Genomic DNA, 21,526 nt, shown 5'->3' on the forward strand with positions numbered 1-21,526 from the left:
CAGGTGCAATATGCAGTGTACGGCTCCTTCCTATGTTCTTGGTCCCTTTGGTCGCTTTTCAGGGACTTCCCACTTCCATTTTCACTTGCATTTGCCTTCTCCAGTTTTTAACTAAAGTGTAGGGATTATGTTTGTGTATAACAACAACATGCTTTGTATGCACCGTGGCTAAGAAACAACTACTCAGAATGATGAGGACTTGTTAACAGGAAGTTTGAACTATATAAACCATTCTTTCCAACCCACCTCTGGTTCAGCAGGATCTGCGTTGGTCTGATTTGCAGCTGGTGTGTGTTCTGGCGCTCCACTGCCTTCCATTGGCTGTGCTTCTCCCGGAACTACAAATAAAGTGGGATTTAGCCAGACACACCATACCAGGGTGTTTGATTTCACAGAATGACAAGCAGGGACATCAGCAGAACTGAATTTCTACAATATCAAGGTTCTCCCAGGAAAAAGGTAATTTAAAAAGGGCAGTGTCAATGGCTCTAGACGCCCCAGTCTCGTTACACGTCTGCGAGCAGGAGATGCACACAGTTCATACAGATAATCTTGGTGCAACACGGCACATAGCAAAAGCAGAAAAAAAAAAAGGTAAGTGTGCAGTATTTCCCCAAATAGCAATCCTGGAACTAGGAACAGGTGTCAGAAGTGAGCACAAGATGCTGAGCAACACAGGAACACTACACAGTTCAGATTTTGCTATTTGCATGGCCTGGCCACTCTGCAATGGGGACAGCGGGGAAAGGCAAAAGAGAGAACCCCTCTGCTTGCAGCGTGCAGAGCTGGGCTTTACTAATCCATTTGTTTTGCTGCAGTTCCCAGACTAACTCTACTTCCAAAACAAATTGGAGTTAATAAGATTCAACATTCTTAAATGTTCACTAAAGGCTACAAATTACACACACTGTCAAAAGACACTTAGAGAACTACATAACCATAATAAACCATGCAACCTCCTTCCAACTTTTTCCACTCATGACACACCTGAGTTTGGAACAAACACATTTGCAGGAATCGGCATTGGCGCCAAGGGGGCAAAGAGGTCTGATGGCGCAGGAACAGCACCACTTGACTTGGTTCCACCTGGGTTCAGGACATCAACATAACGGGCTCTGCTTCCGGCTAAAACAGAAAATTCCAGAAATAACAGAAATAAATCTTCTGCTCGTCATCACCGTGTCCGTTTCAAACAGTCTGCTGCAAGCCATCTTTCAGAATAAAAAATGCTCCAGGGATACAAATGATAATAGCCAAGTCACTACAGAGTTGTGACAGCAATCACAGTGCAGACACTCGGCACAAGCAAAGGCAGCAACAGCCACAGCTCCGCGATATCACTGAACTGCCAACTGTTCCCAAACAACCCCAGAAAAGCCAAGGCTTCTGTCTTCGTGTTTTATGCAAGAGGAAATTTGAAGTCTTCCATGCTTCAAGCACCAGTGTTGTCTGTTACCTGCTCTTCTGGAGAACATGTTGACAGGGGCGCCGGCTGGGCCTCCAGGTCCAGCTGGAACAGCCTGAGGAACTTTAGGAAATCCTGTTGGAGGTGGCGGGGGAGGTTTACTCTGCAAAGAGAACAACAAGATAACCCAGCCCCATTACTGACAGCGTTCTAAGCCAAGTATTTGTCTGACTTCTTTTCCTTACCTATGCCAGAGCACATAAAACTGGGTATACAGACACACACCTTGTAGTGCAGGCCAACATTGCTCATATACCATCTGGTAACTATCCTAAGCGGCATTGCTACAACCCACCTACACTCACTCTAAAAGGAAACACTGTTTGGAGACAGATCCTTGAATTACAAGAATGGACAGGATGTGTGATTTTCTTTGCTTTACAATGCATTACATATTCAAAACTACAGATCCTTCTTTTTTCCCCCTGTATTGTTTGCAGTAGATCAATTAACAAGCAATTGCCTAGGTGATGTCAACCTCTATAAAGAGATACATCGGACTAAGTTTACTCTAAACACCTTTGTAAATTCAATCACAGTTACACAGGGAACTAAAGATACAAAAGGTTCCATAAGGACATAGACTATAACAAAATGTAAGCTGTTTCTTAGTTTCAAAATGTTGCACGTTTTAGTCCAAATTCAGTAAGAGGCATCTCTTAAGAGCCAATGACAGATTAAAGTTAATTGTGTGTCAGTACAGGTTTCAGTTTTCCACTTGGATAAATAAGATACTGAGATTTTTACCTCTTCTTCTGGTTCATCCAGGTTAACCCAGCGTTGTTTCTGTTCATCCCAAACAATCTACAAGGAAATCACAGTCAACGGTTAGGAGTCCAAAACACAGCTCTTCAAACAAACAACAATAATCTTGTAACAATTTTTTTTAAAAAGCCTGTCTTTAAATAAGCGTAACCTTCAAAGTTTGACACACATTTGTTTACTTGTCAAAACAATGCTCATCTGTCATCCAGGGAAACTCATTAAAATGTATAAAGGTTTTTGTGATTAGGGGCCTTACTGATTTGTTCTTGTCATCCGGAAGGTGAGCTTCATTCTTGCCTTTTCCCATCAGCCAGCGAAGCCAGTTTCCACCAGTCTAAAAATAAATTCATCTATTCAGTTAATTATCTCAACCCTTGTCTTTACGGACAGATCAAAATGAAAATTCATGCAGCAATTCATTTTCTGTTAGAGACTCCAACTCTGAGCCCAGAGTTGAGCCTAATAAATAGAAACAGTTTAGTCAGGACCTCTTAAATCAGGAGCTTGGACTGGGAGTGACCACACAGACTAACATCTCCTCTAGCTTCTTGGAAAGTTTACCTTTCTTGGTGCTGGCTCCTTTTTGGTTTCTTTTTTAGTCTCTTTCCCTACAGGAGCAGAGGGAGGAGGAGAGGGCTGGTTTGCGACAGAGCTGGATCTCTCTCGTCCCACAGAATGAGCAGAGGACTCTGACGTTGTTCGGGATCTCCGTCCGTAGCCCTATATTACAAACACACAGGCAAGTCCAAAGTTGGCACTGCTGAAGTGATGGATTGCATTTCATTTTGCTAAACAAATTCCTTCTTTGGGAAGTTATTAAGAGATACAAAAGCACATAAAAAATTTAACATAAATAAGAATGAAGATTCAGTGAAAGAGCCTGCTGGTGGCATACCATATGTGCTGAAGACTGAGATGCGGATCTGGATCTTCGTCCTGGTGCCTGGTTAGACATAAAGCCAGGACATGCTTAATAAGCAAACAGCTAAATATCTGACACAACATTCACTTTTTATCACAAATTCCCACACAATTAAAGACATCCCAGCTGGTTATTTGGGTACTTCTATCTCCCCTGACATGTGGGCGGTGCAGAAAAAGAGCTGAAGTCTGGTCAAGTAACTGCACTATCACGTAATCAGTCCATTAGGAAGAGATAAATCAGGGTAACCAGCCCACAAGAGGAAAGCGAGAAAAATGCTACACCAAGCAGTCACTGCTGCATTTTTTCCCCTCCAACATTAGGTTGTTGTTCTAATGTTTGTATAGCAACTCAAAAACAAAAATTAAAAAAACCAATACTATGTATTTCAAAAATGGGTTTGGGATTTTGATAAACACCTTCCACATCTCCATTTATGACTGAACTGTAGTCAATACTACGCTTTTAAAACTAAGTCACAGAACTGTCTTTAGGGCCTGCTTGATGTATGCTACAGGCTCTTCTGGCTATGAAGAACCATTCTGGGAGAGGGAAGAGGAAGGCAGGGCAGGAAAAGATTAATCTAACTCTTCAGTTTTATTTTTTCTACTAGTTCTTCATTATTTATTATGAAGGGAAAGGATAGCGGAGAAGAAAAACTAAGCTTCAAGTCCAAATACACTCTTGTGTTTGCAAAGATCTGCAATGCAGCTGACAATTGTGGAGAAACGTATGAAATGAGAGATACCATGCTGGCCATTCTGCCATAGAAATCCTCCTCTCTCTGTTCAGGGAAAGAGTTTTGTGAAGGAGAGTCCGGGGCAATTCTCTGCATTCCTTAAAAAGCAAATTAGATTGTGTCAGCTGGGAGGAACACAACAACATCACCACCACCCCCAAACCAAAGACATGCAAAAAACCAAATCCAAACAACAACAAACACACAGAAAAGCCCCCAAGCCCCACAACAACACTCTAAAGGCAAAAATCTTCATTAGTTATGAACTGTGTGCTAGAAAGCACCTGGTCTTTTAACGAATGTGAACTGCAGGTGCTGTGATTTTTTTTTCTCCTGCATGGGTATTATATTTGTAGCAAGCAGAGTCCCAGCAGGCTCTGGGCTGCAACCATCACTTCGGGGCAGTTTGAGGTTCTTCCCATCTCTAATGCAGCTCTGCCAAACCTGTGCCTGGTGCTGCTGTCACAGAATTCAAACTGATCAGGGTCCCAGATGCTGATATCCAGAGGCAGAAAATCCCTGAGCCTCCAATCACAGACCCTGCAAACAGAACTGCCAACCCCAGAGCCCTCGGTGATGATCTGTTAGGGGCTAAGTGACAATCTGCTGAGTCTGAACTCACTTGTAAACTAAACCAAATAAGCAGGACGAATATTATAACTTCCCACTGTTATTCTGTACAATTATATGGTATGTTTAAACTTCATAATCCAAGAGTTGACTTATTATTTCCTAAATGTTGAGATATTTTGCAATATTCCCCAAAATATTTCATTCCCCCTGTAAGGAAGGAAAGCTGTTTACTCCAAGCCCAGACCTGTTTCCAGGTTTGTCTGCTCTTCTGTCCGTGGTTCAACTTCTTGCGGCGGCCCTCCTGGTGGTAGCGCTGACCCTAAATACACTGGTGACGGTTCAATTCCGTACGGATTTGAAAATCCTGGAGGTGCAAAGCCAGGTCCTGACTGAGAAGCCACTGAATAGAAAGGGACACTTTGGACAGGTTCCTGGTCACCAGGAGGAATCATCGCAGCTGACCCATCAAGGACAGCCTGAGGTACTGCAGCACAAAAAGAAAGTGAAGAGTTATAGCTAAACAGAAATTCCAGCATGTGAACCTTTTACCTTATGAATAAAATGACACAACGCAGAAGCGAAATCGCACTTTTTACCACCCTCCGAAGTCGTTTCTTATACCAGAAACCCAAAACATTTTCTTTGCTCTCCGTCATGAAGAAGAATATGAAACACCAACCTGAAGGCATCAGCTGCACACTCTGCATCTGTTGAGCCATGTTGGGTAACAAGGATGCAAACAGGGGATTTTCAGCACCTGGACCCACGTCCCGGCCAACTCCTGCTCCATCGCACTGACTGGCACGGTCTAATTCAGAGCTCGGAGTACTACAGGCGTATGGTGGCGGGGTGGATCTGTCTGTGTTATAAGCTATTGCACCCTCCTACATGAAAAAGAAAGATATTATTAACTGTACCAGACATTAAGTCAATAAGCAATGGAACATATAGCAAAGGAAATCTTAAGTCAAAACAGCACATAGGTTCTTTTTAGTGTTCAGTCAAAAAAATGAGTTGTCAGCCATTTGCAGGCCAAGTTCAAGCAAAACATTAAAGGTTTTTGTTTTTAAATGGAAGCTTAGTTAATTAGCTGAAGGTTCAAATTTCTAACAGATCTCTATCTGTCACTGTCGGGGATTGGCTCAAGGAGCACGGACATGAGTCCACCAAGCAACTGTACGAGCAGAGCCCATTTTAGTTGACATAAGTAGGCCTTAGTTAGCTTGTCTATTAGGCCGTGGGAAAGGGGGGAACGGAAAAGTACTAACTAAGGCAGGGTCAGGATATCCTTGAAGAGATAAGAGTCAGAAGAATGCGGGATGCGCATAGCTAGCTAAACCCAAGTAGGTGGAGTAAGTAAATGTAACCTTTTAGTGCTTAGCCTATTAGATAGAGACAAGTATGCATAATTATGGTATTTGGTATAAATGCACGCTATCTCGGGCAATAAAGTTGAAGTATGCTTTATCACTCATATTGGGTCGGCTGCATTTCTTCCTCCGTCCGCTCGGGTCTGGAACTCTGATGGGATTTCTCTCTCTGCATGTCACAATCTAGCTACACTAATTCAAACACAGCTTTTTTGGGGGCAAGTAGATCCTTTGCTTACAGTAGTTATTGCAGCCTCATGAGCCTCCCAGTTCTCCTTGCGTTACAGTTCTAAGAACAGTCTGTCTCACAGAATGTACACAACCCTTTAACAATCCTGTACTGAATCTTAGGGCGCTGAAGTGCGGTAAATCCACTTGGTTTAAATCATAACACTCACACTTCACAACATGAATATATCATAAGGTCACTCCACGTGCTTCTGTAATTAGCGGCATAAACAAAACCATCTAAAAATGGCATTTACGCTAATCCTTAAGGAGAATGCTTCACGTTGAAAAGTCCATTCTGTACCTTGATCTGCCCATCCACATGTCGAAGCCTTACTAACCATGAAGGTTCTATAGAAGATTCCTGCTCTGGCTTTTCTTTTATCTGTGGGTCAAACAGCCGTAGTTGTGATGACATCTAGAGAAAGGAATCATTGTAAAGTTTCAGTTAACCAGCTGACAAAGGGGATTTCAGCCACAGCTTACAACCTACTATATGAAGCCACAAATACTTTATTCTTCCTTATGTTACCTGGATTAGTTGGCCAATAAGCACAGGTGAGTAGTAATGTGGATCTTTAAGGACAGTTCTGGAAATCACTTCACAATAATGGAAAGCCTGAGCAGCAAGTCCCATCTCAGCCAGTCGGCAAGCATAGATGAATTTGAAAACCTGTGGAATGCAAGCACATGAAATAAACACAGTGGTAGGAACATTCTTAAAAGTATCGAATGAAAGGCAGTCTGTCATTTCAGTGGAAAGCTCAGATATTCCATTACCACATCTACAGTGTGCTGGAAAAAATAAAGAGGGAAGAAGCATCCAATTCTCCTCTTCCAGCCAACATATCCAATGAAAGTTACTATTTGTCTACAGCTTGTGCCAACACATTCTGCTGGATTTTTCCTTTTGGAATATAGTTATGATAACAACAAAGTTCAAAATTCTGAAGTTCAGAACAAACAGATAAAAATGCGAAAAGAATACCTAAGTGACAACAGGAAACAAGCCATCTTGCACCAAGTTATCCATGAATGTTTCATGTTACAATGGATAAAATATTTGCTGTGCTGAATACAGCAAATGAGAGATTAAAGCCTTGTATAAAACCTGCCATAAGAAAAACAAAGAGAAACAGCTCTTCACCTGGAAATTGGGCAAGCAGCCAGGCTGAGTTCCCAGCGACTGCGCATATTCATAGGCTTCTGTTCTTTGAATGGCTTCATTGGTGGCAAACTTAAAAAATGGCAAGCTATTTGAGAACAGGAGAGGAAAAATATTATTTAACATTAAGATTATACATGCTGACAAGAAATACATAAAAGCAATCAGAAATAAAGTCAGAAACACAGCTCTATTAGACATGAAAATATCAATAATTTCAAACAAGGACAGGGCATCATATTAAAAAAAAACTAAAATAAAAAAAAGGAAAGCCAAACCTATGATTTGATCCAATTAGGACGAGCTTTGTTGTCTTCCTTGTGTAAACTCCAAAACCAACTTGGGCCATAAGGTAACAAAAATGAGCAGCATCCAGCAGGCCTTTGGAAGCTGTAGAGAAACAAGCAGCAGAACTCAGGTTAATTCCTCTCGGTGGCACACTGTAATTCAGTGTCCCGCACTGTTTTGGCTTTGCATTCAAATATCTTCCCAACAGAAACACCCCATAGAAAACTGTTCTATTTTATATCTCACACAGCAGTTGCTCGTTTAAAAAAAAACAAAAATAAACTGAGTAATTGAAGCTTTTCCTTCTGTCACCCCCCTGTTCATTCCCCAGGAGTTACCAAGAGTGTCTCCCATGGTAGCAATGGTCCTGGATTCCAAGTCCACGTTATTGGTCAAGTTGGATAACACCATTGCTAGATGAGGCCTCCAGTCTCCCCATTTCTCATCTCCACAGCACTAAAATTAGAATAATTACCGAGTCAAACGAGTGGCTGTAGCTCTGTGTGCGTGTTTCCACCTAAAAAGGACTAAAACAGCTTATCTGATAATTCTAGGAGAAGCACATGGGAAGATTTCTGTTGTGAACTACACTGCTTACTGCAGCACCTCTTCAGTCTCGGGTGCAGCTCACACTGGGCTCTTACCGTGGACGCGGCCGGCATCCTTCCCGACATGAGCTGGTACACAGTCTGCAGAGGGTCGTTAATTGGGAGACTGTTGGCAAATCTACAGAGACATTACACAGAAAAACAAAACACAAACATGGGGTGAGCAGGTAAAACATACCTGAACATAATTTAGTTTAAGAGAAGAAAGCGCTGTTTGAAAATACTACACTGAATAAGCGATTGCCCAGTGGATAACATTCCAAACCAGAACATGATTGTTAAGTGGATCTGCCCTAGGTCAGTCCAAATTAGGGAAAACCTCAGCATTCTCCCCATGCCAGCTGACAAGACCTAGTACATGATTTCACAAGCTAAGGAAGCTGAGATAAAGTTTCTCTGTCTACAGACAAACATCCATGAACACATCTGCTTCTTTTGGGAAAGGAGAATGAAGGATATGACAGAGTTACTTGGCTTTAACAAAGGTGACAGCTGGGGTTTTGCAGAGTGTTTCCAAGGCATGAGTAACAGCACATGTCAAGCGAGCCCACAGCGACACTGTCCAAATACCCCTTAAATGGAACAAGGGGCACAGAATAACTTCTTGGGTTTAAGTTAACCCGAAGGCCCCAGAATAAAAGGTAATTATGATAACTGAATCTATGGGTAAAATTAAAGCACAATTCTTGCATGAGCTACTGAGGATAACTCATGATTTTGACATTAAGATGTCTGGGCACTAAGTGTCCACCTCATTAGCAGGACAAGTAGTCATATTGTACTAATCACCAAGCAAACCAGTACCTGGTCATAACTCTCGCGTGTGTTCTGCTGTCCATTTTGCTGGCAAGTAGCAGAGCATGACCCCACAAACCATGCTTCATGGCAGACTCCAAAGCATCCTAATTAACACAGGAATTAGTTTTGTGGGAATAGGTTCACATACTACTCAGATAAACAATGACTGTTTTACAGTAGCACTTTGGGACTGTATTTTAAAAAATGTCTGTTTGGATCACATGAATGTAATTTTGTTTTATATTATGAACTGCAGGGCATAACATTTTTCCATATCAGTGAAATGCAGTGCCATGAAATTGTAAGTGCACTGCAAATAGCAAAAGTTATTCTAACTGATGTCTAGAACTTTAAGATTTGTGAAAAATAAGTAAGCAAAATGACACGTGAGGTATTTGAAACAACAGTATAAGCATTCACCTTCTTGCGGCCATAAAGCAGTAGCTCTCTGAATCTCTCTGTCTCTTTCTCAAGACTGTCAATGGTGGTTATGAGACTATCAGTGAGAAACGAGAGCTGGGCTTCACCAGATTCTTCTTCCACTTGTTCCAAAGCCTCATTAGTGAAATCGATCAAATTTGCCTCATTAGGGGACTTCCCAGGAAGCCACACTGTTTTATGATCTCGAAGCAAAAGTTCAGCCAGGTCTGTTCCCACAACAGTCTAAACATGCAGAGAAAAAACAGAATTAAAAAACCCTTTATTTCAACTTTGTCTTCATTATTTGTCACTTCAATAATATGTGAGTATCAGCACTTCTGAGCGCCTGAGGACAAGTGACCAGTTTAACTGTTCCGTCAAGCTGGGAACTATTCAAAGTCACTACACTCATATTACTGTCTCTTACATAAATACTATTTTGTGTATGAAGCATTTTAGGATAAACATTTGTGTAGTGAGACATACCCCATTCTGCCTGCACAACAGTACAATGAAGTCCCAAAGCAGACTTGCAGATTCTTTGTCAATTAAATGTTCATTTTTAAAGCACTGTGTGGCTTTATTTTGTGCAAAATTAATCACATCCACTTTATGGGTGTCGTCCCTGGGGGAAAAAAAAGAAAGAAGAATTACATGTTTTTAGTGAGACAAACAAATATTCAGATCACCACTGTGATTAGTATGAGGAACAAATTTAAAGCTCACATATTATTTAAGCAGGTCAAAAGCCACAAATATCTTAAGTCAGTTTAAATCCTATAGTTTGCAGACAATTAAAAGTTTGATGAAGAAATGAACTCAGAATGCATAAAGGTATTTCTGAAATCTGTAAGAACATACTTAGCAAGAGGACCAGGAAACGCTCTCATCTCTTCTTGCTCTGGAGAATGTTGTAACATAGTCTAAAACACAAATACACACAGTAAGAAATTCTTATAACTACGAGTTTTGCAACCTGCACAAGGGCAACAAATGCAGGAATTTACTTTACATGAAAGTCATTCTGTAGCAAGCTATAAAAATCTGTCTTATATCTCCTTAACAATAGAAAAGAATCATAGAGTCATTTAGGTTGGAAAAGACCTTTAAGATCATTGAGTCCAACCCCAAACCCAACACTGCCAAGGCCAATGATTTTCATGATGCTGTTCCAGTACAATTCTGCTCCCTCCTAGGGATATTTTATTCATGACTACATCATCTCTCAGGAGCAGAACTTTTAAAGTTACTGGTTTACTTACAATTACAGCCCCAACAGATAAGTATGAAGACACACGACTGACATAGAAAAACAAAAGTCAGGAAGCTACGGATCCAAGTTGCCTTCTCCCCTTCCAAAAAAAATGACCCGTCTTGAACCACCTCCCTTTTTCCTTTGAGACTTTACCTCCATGCTGTGTATTTCCACTAGAGCGGGCTGTCCTTCCGAAGGCAGGTTTGGCAGCACTTTTATTAGGAAGCCCCCAGGGCCAAACCTGGCACAGATATGAGGCACTGAAAATTTCTCAGGCGTTGAGGGCCTTAAAGGTGCTGAAGTGGGGAGAAGAGATACAGTTAAGAACAAGTAGCTGGTCTGGCAACCACGTAAATGTGCTGACATATTTATCCAATCCAGTAATCCTCCAGTACTAGTGGAAAAAAACTGGCATTCAATTTGGCTGAGCTTTATACACAACGATTAATAAAGATCTTCTGAATGTTTGCAACACTAAAAACAAAACTAGACTACAGAACTTTAAAATCCACTTGTTTTCTCAGTGCAGAGGATTTGATTGTCTAAGACACATTTCTGTGATCTCCATACAAACATGACACTATCTTCAGAGTTAATGATATATACTTAATGACATATATATATAACAGTATTTTGTTTCACACTGAAAGGGTAAGAAAAAAACTGTGGGGAAATCTAAAGTTTAAGTTAAACTTTAATTATATTCCCCATGAAGTGCAAGCAGCATAGTTAAAAATCTATCTGAAAAGACATTTACAATTGTGAGCGTGCAGTATTTAATAGCAAACACTGTCTAGCTACTGCTGCTGTTCTGCGATATAACCAGGTTTCAGCAAGCAAGAAGTTATTCTTACACTGGAAAGGAAATGAGACTTTGTTCGTGTGTAATTACATGGTAAATCAGCATTTCCCCCCCCCGCCCCCCGTTAACAGGTTCAACAAATAACACTACAAACACAAACCGAAGTGCAAACTACTACTGGTAGACAACCTCGCAAGCACGGTGCCGTCCCTCCTCCCGCCCCAGTGGTGCCTATACCTTGTTCTACTGCTGGCCATCCCGGTTCAGCCGCGTAGCCGTAATCTGTAAAAGGCTGTTGTCCGTCAAAGTTAGCAGGGTATCCGCCATACGGATAATCTGTGTGGAGCGACACTGCCTGCGCAGTAGTTTCATAGGCATTAGCCGTTAGATCGTGGTTACTTCTATACAGCTGGCTCTAAACAGATCATATTAGTAATTGTTAGCAGAGAGCGGAGTTACACAAAGCAAGTGATACTGCAAGCGTGACTCAGGACAGCATCTCACCCCAGCTTCAGTTCTTTACAGTGTTCATAAATCAGGTTTATTACATCCCTGCATTTGAGAACGCTGCCCTGCAGGACACCTGCGGCAAGTACGGTCAGTTCTGTCACGACAGAACATCTGTGTGCGGGTGTCCAGAATAACATTCTAGAAATGACTTACAGGTTCAAATGTTGCTGTATCAGCCACTACGGATCAGAGTCAGTGTTCACCTCCACTGCAACACTTGGACAAAAAATCTTAAATTGAGATTTTCTTAAATCTGAATGTCTAAATGACTTTGTGTGCCTCAAGATTAACATCTAAATGATCTCCAGTACCACTTCCAATACTACTAAATGAATTGGAGTTCAGACTGGAAAACCACCTAAACTTCCAAGAAATGCAGCAACACATGAGACTACAGCTAAAGTGATGTATTCCACTAGCAAAAGAGTATATGTCAAAATTTCCCAAATATCCTGTGTTTTTCAAGTGTTTGTACTTATGGCATAAGCAGATGAGTAATCAGTTAGATTTGGGTTTTCCTTTTAAAGCCAAAATAGCATCATACAAATATAGAGTTAGTCTTTCAACACATGCCAAGGTCAGTAATATCATTCATGCTCATGAAAAGCAAAATGACGTGAAACTGAAAGCCAGACACATTATCAACTACAGCCCAGTGCAGTAAGGGCGAAGTTCTCACAAACAACAAATGGATTCAGTAGAGGCAATTCTCCATTTCTGTGTGTGTGGCAACTTGCACAGCTGAGTGCTGATTTTGGTTAAAGTTCTCTTGACAACTGTGATAAATATTAAGTTCAAAACTATATTACAAACCAGGCTTAACTTACAGAATAAAAGCCTTCAAAATACATGTTCCCCAAGCTAAACCCAGAAATATTTCTGTATTTCTAATGTTTCTCCCACCCTGAACACAGAGAAAGACCCAACTCAGCTGAAAGAATACTGGATGTGATCATTTGAAACTCACTTGCTGAGAGCGAGAGCTGAAACTGCTCTGGTGACTGTGAATGCTGCGGGAGCTCCGGAGACTGTGCCCAGAATGCTCACTGTGGACACTGCGCCTATCGAAGTCATCACCGTAAGGATCTCTATGAGGTTCCGATTCATCATCAAAACTTCCAGCAAAGCGAGGATCGTATCTCCAGTTATCTTCATATCGGTCATATCTGAAGAAAGACACAAAGTAAAAATGAGCATAGCCACCCATATCCATGAGGGAAATGACTTCACTGTGTACCTGGCAGGAAGAAAACTGTACCTAACTTCAGACTGGCTTTTAGATTAATTACTAGATTGAGGAGTTTTTGTTCTCTTTTTACAGTAAGCAAACTCACATTTCTCCAAACTCAATCAGAATACTCAAGATCAAGACCAACGTCGTACTCAGAGTCTGTTCTAGGAAAACCCACAGGATGTTCACCTGATCTGAAAACAAGTCCTACTGCCTTAAATCCTCAGAATGACCTGACAGCACATTGGTTTTACCTCAATGGCCCATGTTAAAGCTACAGAAAGGACCAGCAACTTCTATCTGCGAAACATGCAGTACTGCATTTCAATAGCCTGCTACAGGATGCATTTGCATTCCTACAGAATACTGAGATGATTTTACTAACAAAACTGCATGATACCCTGAAATTCTGATGCCTAATACAGCTACCACAACACCTGATAAATTCTGAAGGCTTTGGGGCAGATCTTCAGCAAATAAAGTAATATATCTGGTAGTGCACAAGCAAAGCCACAGCCTTTTTGCCTTAACGCTTACTGCCATAGCTTAATTTTCTGGTGACACAGGTGACTACGGGGGACTCAGTCCTGAAGAAACCAATACCAGGTTTTCCACCTGCACTCAGACAGACACACCAGTTCTCTGATCACCAGCACCAAGGCCACACACTGCCCTGGATCTGCAAAGAGCATTGAGATACCATGGACTGAACGGACAAACCTGCTGCTGTATGGATATCCATCTCTCTTCTGGTAAGGGTTATGTTCAGCATCATACCAATACCTCTGGTCATAACCTCTAGGGTCTCTGTATCTGGGGTCGTACACTGATGGGTAGTGGTCCCAGCGACTTGGATCTTTGGAAAATAAAAATAAATGGTTTAGGTATTGGAAGCTGTTGTCTACAACCTTTTTCTAGCCCTTTCTATTTAATTATATGCTGATTTGGTCTTGAAAGCATATAGCAAAACCAAAATAGTGTACTTCAAGCTATATAAATATGTCCACTCATTTTCAGTTAAAACAAACAAACCCACAATTAAAAAATCAATGTCACCCCTTTCAGAGAAACATGGTTATTATAGTCAGCTAGATACTCTTGAAGGTACGGTGTTCACCATCAGACAGACAGATCTAACAATTTAAAAACTCGCTTGCAACATGATTACTCAACAAATATAAAGAGAATCTTTGTGATCAGTCTTCACAGAGTCGTGCTAAATGTCTCAGGATGTACACAGATGTTGCTTAAAATCCTCCCAGGCACTAGACAAGCAATTATCTTCAGATTCACAACAGCAGTGTGTCTCTGTGAGCACTCACATAATCATGGACAAAACCAAATTCTAGTCACGAGTCAATTTCTGTTTACACCCCCCTGAAATCTGCCTGCAGGTTACACACCAAGGATATACCCCTGTGAATGACAGGCTTGCAACACACTGAAGAAATCTATTCTGTAGACTTACATGGTGTGCTTTCATAATGGAAAGGCAAACAGAAGTCTGGTACTGAGGAAAAAACCTTAATTCATTTTCTATTTACTACTTCTACTGAATAAAACCCATACAGTGAGAAAGGCTTGGTCGTAAGAACTCAAGGAAGCCCAAAGATCAATTTTCAGCAAGAATAAACTTATTCATGCTGGTTGTGGAAAGGATGTCAGTTTCATTAACATGTTCCCATAAATTTTTGCATAAACCTGAAATTTTCTATAGAAAAATTCAGAGTTCATGTTGACACCTTACCTCCATAATCATACGAGTTTGGGTAATAACCTGGATAATAGTCACTCCATCCACTTTTTGGATAATAATCTTCAGTATACCCTTGCCTGGAAGAAAGCGCACAGGTATAAAAAGTTACTATTCCTCCTTCAATCTCTCCTAAAGTCAGCAGGAGATATGAAGAACTACATGCGACAACTCATCAGGTGGAGTTTCATACTTAAAAGCATTTACAGGAAATCAAGGAATCATAAAATTAAGACTTCACAAACCAATATATCACTAATGTGTTGTGTGCAACAAAAAGCTGACAGCCCTTACTAAATAATAATTTAGTGGTGTTTGTAAATGTCACATTTTTAATTTGAAGACTGATCCATGAGTGAACTACCAACAACAGACAAATACTACAAAGGTTTCCATCACTTCCAGATAGATAACTGGGGTTCTTTCTTGGAAACCTGCAAATCCATCCACCAGATAATGCCACAGTAACATTTTGTCATTAATTTGAAGTTCACACAAATCACTTTTGCAATAATCATGAGGAAACAGTAATCTCTGGAAGGTGATTTACTCAGTTTGGGAAGCGCATACCTAGAGGAAGGCCGGTCGGAGCAGTGACTGGCTCTGGAACTGGGACGTTCAGGCTCAGCATAGCGGTAGCTCCCAGGCTCCACGTACGCTGTGCCGCTCTCATAGTGTCGGTACCGCGGGTCGTACTGCCCGTAGCTGTCATCCTAGAAAAGAGATGACGTGTATGGTGAGAGACACCGCCGTCCCTCCAAGAATAAACCTTTAGAAACAAACAAGTCATCATCTACACCACAACTGTGATACCTGGAGTGATGCTGATTAACAGACTACAGCACAGCTGTTGATACCCATTGTGGCAAGTATATTCAAGCCTATTAATATCCTACACTTCCGAAAAAACACATTATGTCTGGACTAAAGGCAGTTCAACCACTACGCTGGTCACTCTGCTAAACTGTCAGTAATTCAGGCAGCAGACAAGAACCAAATCTGAACACCCGGGCACCTGAGACAGTTGTAACTGCCAACTTTTTCCAAAGAACCAGATAAACTGCAATCACTGGCATCTGTGCAAACTCAAATCGCTTTTAGTAACTACTTAAAGTATTTATAATCTTTGTATTGTAAGTTTTGTTACTGCTACCTGGATTTTCCCAACAATTAAATACTTAACATGAATTCTATGCTGAATGTTGATCAAGACACAACTGTTTAAACTCATAGTTCAAAGATGAAAATTACTGATACACACTGACAGCAAGGGACAAAAAAATTTACCATGTAATAATGATGAGCTGCCGTTCTGGGGTCTGCAGGAGGATAAGGCGGCGGATACGGAGGCTGGTAAGCATCGTAAGGATGTCTGTAGTAGTAGTAAGGGTTCTGGGGTGGACCAAAGGCCTCCTGAGGGGTCTGCGGCAGGGACGGACGCTGCAGGTCTTGCTGTGCACTTGGCGTGACCGACTGGCTGGTGGTAGACGGGGTTGTGGAGGGTGGAGCACCCGACGGCTGCCCAGACGCCGGCTGCTTATCAGGACTCGTTTGATCGTACCTTGTTGGCTGCGCTGAACTCGCTTCTTGGGAACCCGCAGGTTGCGGATGGTTATTGAGCACCTGGTTCTCTTGCTGCTGCGACACCTGCGGGACTTTAGTCCCTGTGGCACTCTGGTAGTTCAAAGGAACTGAGGATGGCCCAGAAGATGGTGGCTGCTGCATCTGAGCTGCTTGCATTTGTGGTGGAGATGGTAACACTCCCTGTACAGCTCTGTCTGATACAGCCTGCACATCTTTTGTCACCTGTTGATAGAAATGTTGGTTGTCATGCATCTCAGGACCCACCTGACCAGCACCACCAGCTGACTGTTGAGGATATACTGGACCACCAGAAAATGACTGATTATGCACCTGTACAGAATTACTTGCACTGCTTTTCTCCAACGTCCGTGATACTGTGAAGTCGAGCACTCCAGCAGCTGCTTCTTTGCTATTTGAATGATTTGCAGAATTATTAGCCTGTACTATAGAGTTAACAGGGGACACTAGTGCATTTGCACTTCCACTGGGGAGATAAGTCCCAGGAGAAACAGATGAGTTAGACCCTGGCTTGCTAGCAAATTCAGGAACAAAACCTTCCATATTAACATTCTTTTGCCCTTCTGGAGCCAAATTAGGCGGAGTTTTCATAAGCAAGTTTGCAGGCTGATTAGAAGCAGTATCAGAGGAATTAACAGGGCTTTGTAATAAATTATGTTTCAATAGACTAGTATTTGGAAGTGCATTAACTAATGGAGATCCAACTTGCATCGCAGGTAATGGCATGTTTTCCCCAGAAATTATCCCGCCAGCATGTGATGTTTGGGGACCCATTGCAGGCTTGTCCCCAACCCCAGAGTCCTTCATTGGCTGATTGTTTTCATTGCTGCTGAGCTGATTAGATAGAGAAATAGAAAAATTAATTGGCTGAGCCAAGTTATAGCTTTGATTAGGCTGAGCAATCAGGATAGGCTGATTTTGCAAAGACTCTGTAGGTGGAGAAGACAACAAACTTGCATAACCGGAACTTGCCTGAGACTGAAGTGCCTCCTCTTCTCCCATTTTGGGAGGATTCTCAAGATTTTCAGAGGATATATTTCCATCTTGGGAAAGCTGCACAGGAATAGTCCCTGGTTTACTTGGCTGCTGATTTGACGGGAGTTCTTCTGGTGGTTGAATGACTTCCACAGTTTGTTTGGCAGGTACGTACACTGCAGGAGCAGCAGGAGCCAGAAGAACATTTCCCCCAAAATTGGGTAACTCATTATGAGCCCACAAAGTTGTCGCTGGGCTATCACACTTCTTAACTGCCCCCTGAGCTCTTGTTGAGGACCTTCTCTCAGATACTGATTGCAAGTTTTCCATAGTAGGTCCAGAGTGCAACATATTTCCAGCTTCCCCAGTGACTGCAAGGGGCAGTGGGTGTACCTGAGGCATGAAAATAGTTTCCAGATTATCTGGTGGCTGTTCAAGATTGCCTGGGGATGCGACCGGCACAGCTGTATTCTTCTTGATACTCTTTTGGTTTGAGTGGTTCTCTCTTAATTCAACCACCATCTTTGCTTGGTCAATCTCTGCAGGTTTGATACCAACTCCATGGGACCTCACAGGTTCAAAAGAACTATTTGCACTTGTATGAAATACTCCTGTAGGCTTAGGAGGACTCGGAGTTGGAGGCTGGGATAGATTACCATGGTAGTTCTTGCTCAGGTTTAGCTCACTTGAATCACCTCCCAAAGGAGAGGAGTCAATCTGTTTGAAAAAGATGGCAGAAGATTCTTCATCAGGCTTCCCACTTTCCTGCTGAATAAATGTACCGACTTGCTCTTGAGGCCTTGCGGAGCTAGAAGCGCTCCTATGACTGATGTTGCTGTAGTTTGAAGATACGCTGTCTGGTCGGACAGGGTGAGGTAATGAATCAGGTGCCTCCAAATTTGGTCCTCCTTCAGCATGGCTCACAACAGCATTCTTGGGAAGCGCGTGACCTGGAAAGGACCCGTATCTGTAGAGATCAGGGCCCGCAGCCGGGGGGGCAGCACTGATGTTGTGGGGTTCGCTCGGCAGCACTTCTTGATTCTGAATGCACTCCAGGTTCTCAACGTTTTCATACTGTGACCCACCATGCCCAGACGTGTCACCTATACGTGTCTTGTCATCACCAGCAAACATAGAGTGCTTAGCGGCCTGTGTTTCCTGCTGACTTACAATTTTAGGAAAGTACTGGGCATCCATTCCTCTTTGTACCATCTCATTGGCTGAACCTGTACCAGTCTGCGCCTGAGAGAGAACATTAGTTGCAACCCGCTGAGGATGCATTGGTGGGTGATACAAAGACGGCGAATTTGTCTGACACGCATCAAACTCTGTTTTCTCAACTACGTAATTTTTTTCAGATGAAAGTATTTCTTCATTTTCTGCCTCATCCCCTTTGAAAAACATGGAGAGAGTTCCTGAATCTCGATCTGCGGGAATAGGTCTATTTGACTTTCCAGACATATCTGGAGACTGGTTTTTAGGGTTAGATTCCTGAGCTGCGGGAATGACAAAACCGGAGTCTTGCAGTGGTGGCTGTGGATAAAACTGTTCCTGGTATGGTTGATTTAACCAAGCGTTAGTCATTTCTGCGTTATGCCTAAACACATTTCCAGGCTGGATGCTGTTCATGGGGTGACTATTTGCAGAGCCATTTTTCCCATTCTTTTCACAACCAACAGATAAAGGCGCTTGCATGATATTTTGTGGAATACCTTGGTTTATAGGAGCCTGCTGTAAATTTGTCTGTGGAGGAGGATGAGAAGTGCTAACAGAAGACTGAGAAATGTTCTGAACATCAGTTTGAGAAGACAGCTCAGGATGGGGCACAAAATTTCGAACCGGAGACTGCAGGTTACCCGGAACAGGCCTCCACTGAGAGACAGGCTGCTGAGGAGGTGGAGGGAAGAGTGCTGTGGCATTGGGTCCTGAAGGAACATCACTTGGATCTCTACTAACATCTTGTCTGACTCCAGGTTTGTTTGACGCAGACACCATTCCAGGATGCACACCAAGAGAATTTTCAACTGCTGCTCCTGTATTATAATGCAATGGTACTGCAGCCCCATGGAGTCCAAGATCTGCATTTGGATGCACCTCTGCAGTACTATTTATAACATATCCTGGGGACGGTGAAGGAATTGGAACATTAGAAAATGAACTGGTGTTTATTCCTGGTTGAGATACAGGAGCTGATAAAGATGTATGCGGTCCATGAGGATTGTCCCCTGCATGCGACGGTGAAGCATGCAAAACAGCTGGCTGCGGAAACCCTGCCGGGGAAGAGCCTTGCATAACCAACGCATTGCCCTTGGATGGATTATCTAAAGGGGAACCCTGTGGAGTTTGTCTGCCAAACGCAAAAGGGTCTGTCACAGGCTGCACTGGGGCAGCTGGTGCATTTCCTCGTTTACCGAGCGAGCTGTTTCTCCAATACATGTTCCGGGCGATGCCTGCAGGAGGTGGAGCCGCGGCTCCCGCTGGAACAGGCTGTGGAGGCTGCTGCATGGTGGCCTCAGCAGGTCAGGCGCTGGGCGACAAACTAGTTGTGGGTGCCACAGACAGATTCCTTCTTCCACCCTGTTAAGGCAAAATGACAAGTCAGTTTCCTTTCTCACAATACAGGCAGCACATCAGCAATTTCTAGTTTAGAAACAAAGTTACCCAAAGAACTTGAAGTGAAAAATATCTCTCCTCCAAAATGCATTAAAAAGGTACATATAACACTGTATTTCTAAATCCAAGCCCAGTATTAATGCTGTGTGGTAGCAATGCACATTCTTTAACATCCTCATTAACAAATAGCTCAAAGAAAGAATAATTAAACACAGTTCAGTTCTGTACAAATGTTAAAATCTGAGGCTGTTAAAAGCACCAATGGTGTCACATTTTCCCAAATGTCTTTTAAGGACAATTACGGCATCACAGACAAGACACAGCAGCAGTCGGCCTGCAGCAGAACCTGCAAGCACTACGGCAAGCTCAATTTAATTAGAATGAGTTATCTAGCTCTAATTCTGTTAGAGAAAATCCTCAGCTCTGTCGCAGCATTGCTTGATGTGAAGGCACCTTTTTTCAGGTAAGATGAGAAGCAAGCATCTCAAGAAAGAATTAATCAGATGTTATTCCCCTCAACAGAACACAGTCCAGTTTTGTTTTAATAAGGAAAACCTTGTGTAGGACAGTAGCGTTATTTATTTTGAGAAAGGCAACTGGGCTTTCATCATTAATATTCTCTCTTCTAGATGAATCCCTCTTAGTAAAGCCGTACTTAAGAATATGAAAGACCATCAACTTCTCCCACCTACTAATTAACCAGCTTTCTCGCTTTAGCACTAGTGAGACTTTGGCCCAGTGTCAGAGGGTTTCAGGGTGGAAAGGACAGGCACACAAGTATTCCAACTCCGCCAAGAACTCCAAACAATACCTGTTGTGAATTTGGTACACAGGAAGTTCAGCAAATTATAAGAAACATGTATTTTTCAGTTTTATCAACACTTAACAACGGGGGGCAGGGAGAAAAGCTGAAAAAAATGGAGTTGTTCTTCAGAACGTGTCCAGTTCAGCTTAGTGAAGTTTTAGCAGCACCTGAGTCTTGTTTTCTAATAGTACACAACAAATACAGTTGACATTGTGTAGAGTGAAGTACCCAAGGCAATTGTGTCACACCAGATGCACTTCTGTTTATAGAAGACAGGCAAAAGCTGTGAAAGTTTTAGGTTTTCTAAGATTCAGCATCTTGTCACTAATATAATGGGAAGCCAGAAAAGTCAGAAGTTGATAATCAAGACAAAATTTCAATAGCTATCAAGAAGTTCAAATGCAAGACACTTCTGGTTTCTGGTCAACAAAAATACATATTGAGTGACCACTGCCTAACACCACGTATTCCATAAAGGTTCAGAACTAAAAAGTTTCAATGAAAAGCATGCTGACTGGTACCACAGGTTCTATACAGACTATGAGACATCGGTAAAATCTCTCCTGCTCATCATTGCAGAATCCAACAGTCCTATGAATAACCCAGGTCCCTCTTCCAATGGCCTGAAGTACCAATCAG

General features: G+C 42.2%; 1 protein-coding gene across 7 annotated transcripts in view; it reads right to left on the reverse strand.

Annotated features, from left to right (window-relative positions):
* The window catches only part of SEC16A (SEC16 homolog A, endoplasmic reticulum export factor), a 28,778-nt gene that overhangs the window by 4,207 nt on the left and 3,045 nt on the right, over positions 1 to 21,526 (reverse strand). For 2 of the 7 annotated variants that reach the window (XM_065035598.1, XM_065035596.1), the window contains exons 2-28: positions 16,180 to 20,046; positions 15,463 to 15,605; positions 14,887 to 14,972; positions 13,860 to 13,995; positions 12,876 to 13,074; positions 11,636 to 11,813; positions 10,750 to 10,892; positions 10,203 to 10,264; positions 9,828 to 9,966; positions 9,342 to 9,584; positions 8,928 to 9,025; positions 8,160 to 8,241; positions 7,854 to 7,971; positions 7,506 to 7,617; positions 7,210 to 7,315; positions 6,595 to 6,735; positions 6,367 to 6,480; positions 5,144 to 5,348; positions 4,709 to 4,948; positions 3,901 to 3,989; positions 3,126 to 3,173; positions 2,792 to 2,950; positions 2,487 to 2,564; positions 2,213 to 2,269; positions 1,457 to 1,568; positions 988 to 1,125; positions 247 to 338 (exon numbers count right to left, since the gene is read on the reverse strand). In XM_065035598.1, the coding sequence (XP_064891670.1) occupies positions 247 to 338; positions 988 to 1,125; positions 1,457 to 1,568; positions 2,213 to 2,269; positions 2,487 to 2,564; positions 2,792 to 2,950; positions 3,126 to 3,173; positions 3,901 to 3,989; positions 4,709 to 4,948; positions 5,144 to 5,348; positions 6,367 to 6,480; positions 6,595 to 6,735; positions 7,210 to 7,315; positions 7,506 to 7,617; positions 7,854 to 7,971; positions 8,160 to 8,241; positions 8,928 to 9,025; positions 9,342 to 9,584; positions 9,828 to 9,966; positions 10,203 to 10,264; positions 10,750 to 10,892; positions 11,636 to 11,813; positions 12,876 to 13,074; positions 13,860 to 13,995; positions 14,887 to 14,972; positions 15,463 to 15,605; positions 16,180 to 19,974 (7,113 nt within the window). In that variant the 5' untranslated portion in view covers positions 19,975 to 20,046. The remainder of the gene's footprint in view (positions 1 to 246; positions 339 to 987; positions 1,126 to 1,456; positions 1,569 to 2,212; positions 2,270 to 2,486; positions 2,565 to 2,791; positions 2,951 to 3,125; positions 3,174 to 3,900; positions 3,990 to 4,708; positions 4,949 to 5,143; positions 5,349 to 6,366; positions 6,481 to 6,594; positions 6,736 to 7,209; positions 7,316 to 7,505; positions 7,618 to 7,853; positions 7,972 to 8,159; positions 8,242 to 8,927; positions 9,026 to 9,341; positions 9,585 to 9,827; positions 9,967 to 10,202; positions 10,265 to 10,749; positions 10,893 to 11,635; positions 11,814 to 12,875; positions 13,075 to 13,859; positions 13,996 to 14,886; positions 14,973 to 15,462; positions 15,606 to 16,179; positions 20,047 to 21,526) is intronic. The other 5 variants (XM_065035600.1, XM_065035597.1, XM_065035602.1 and 2 more) reach the window with 4 other exon arrangements.

Source organism: Columba livia, chromosome 19, assembly GCF_036013475.1.
Source record: "Columba livia isolate bColLiv1 breed racing homer chromosome 19, bColLiv1.pat.W.v2, whole genome shotgun sequence".
Lineage (NCBI taxonomy): Eukaryota > Metazoa > Chordata > Aves > Columbiformes > Columbidae > Columba > Columba livia.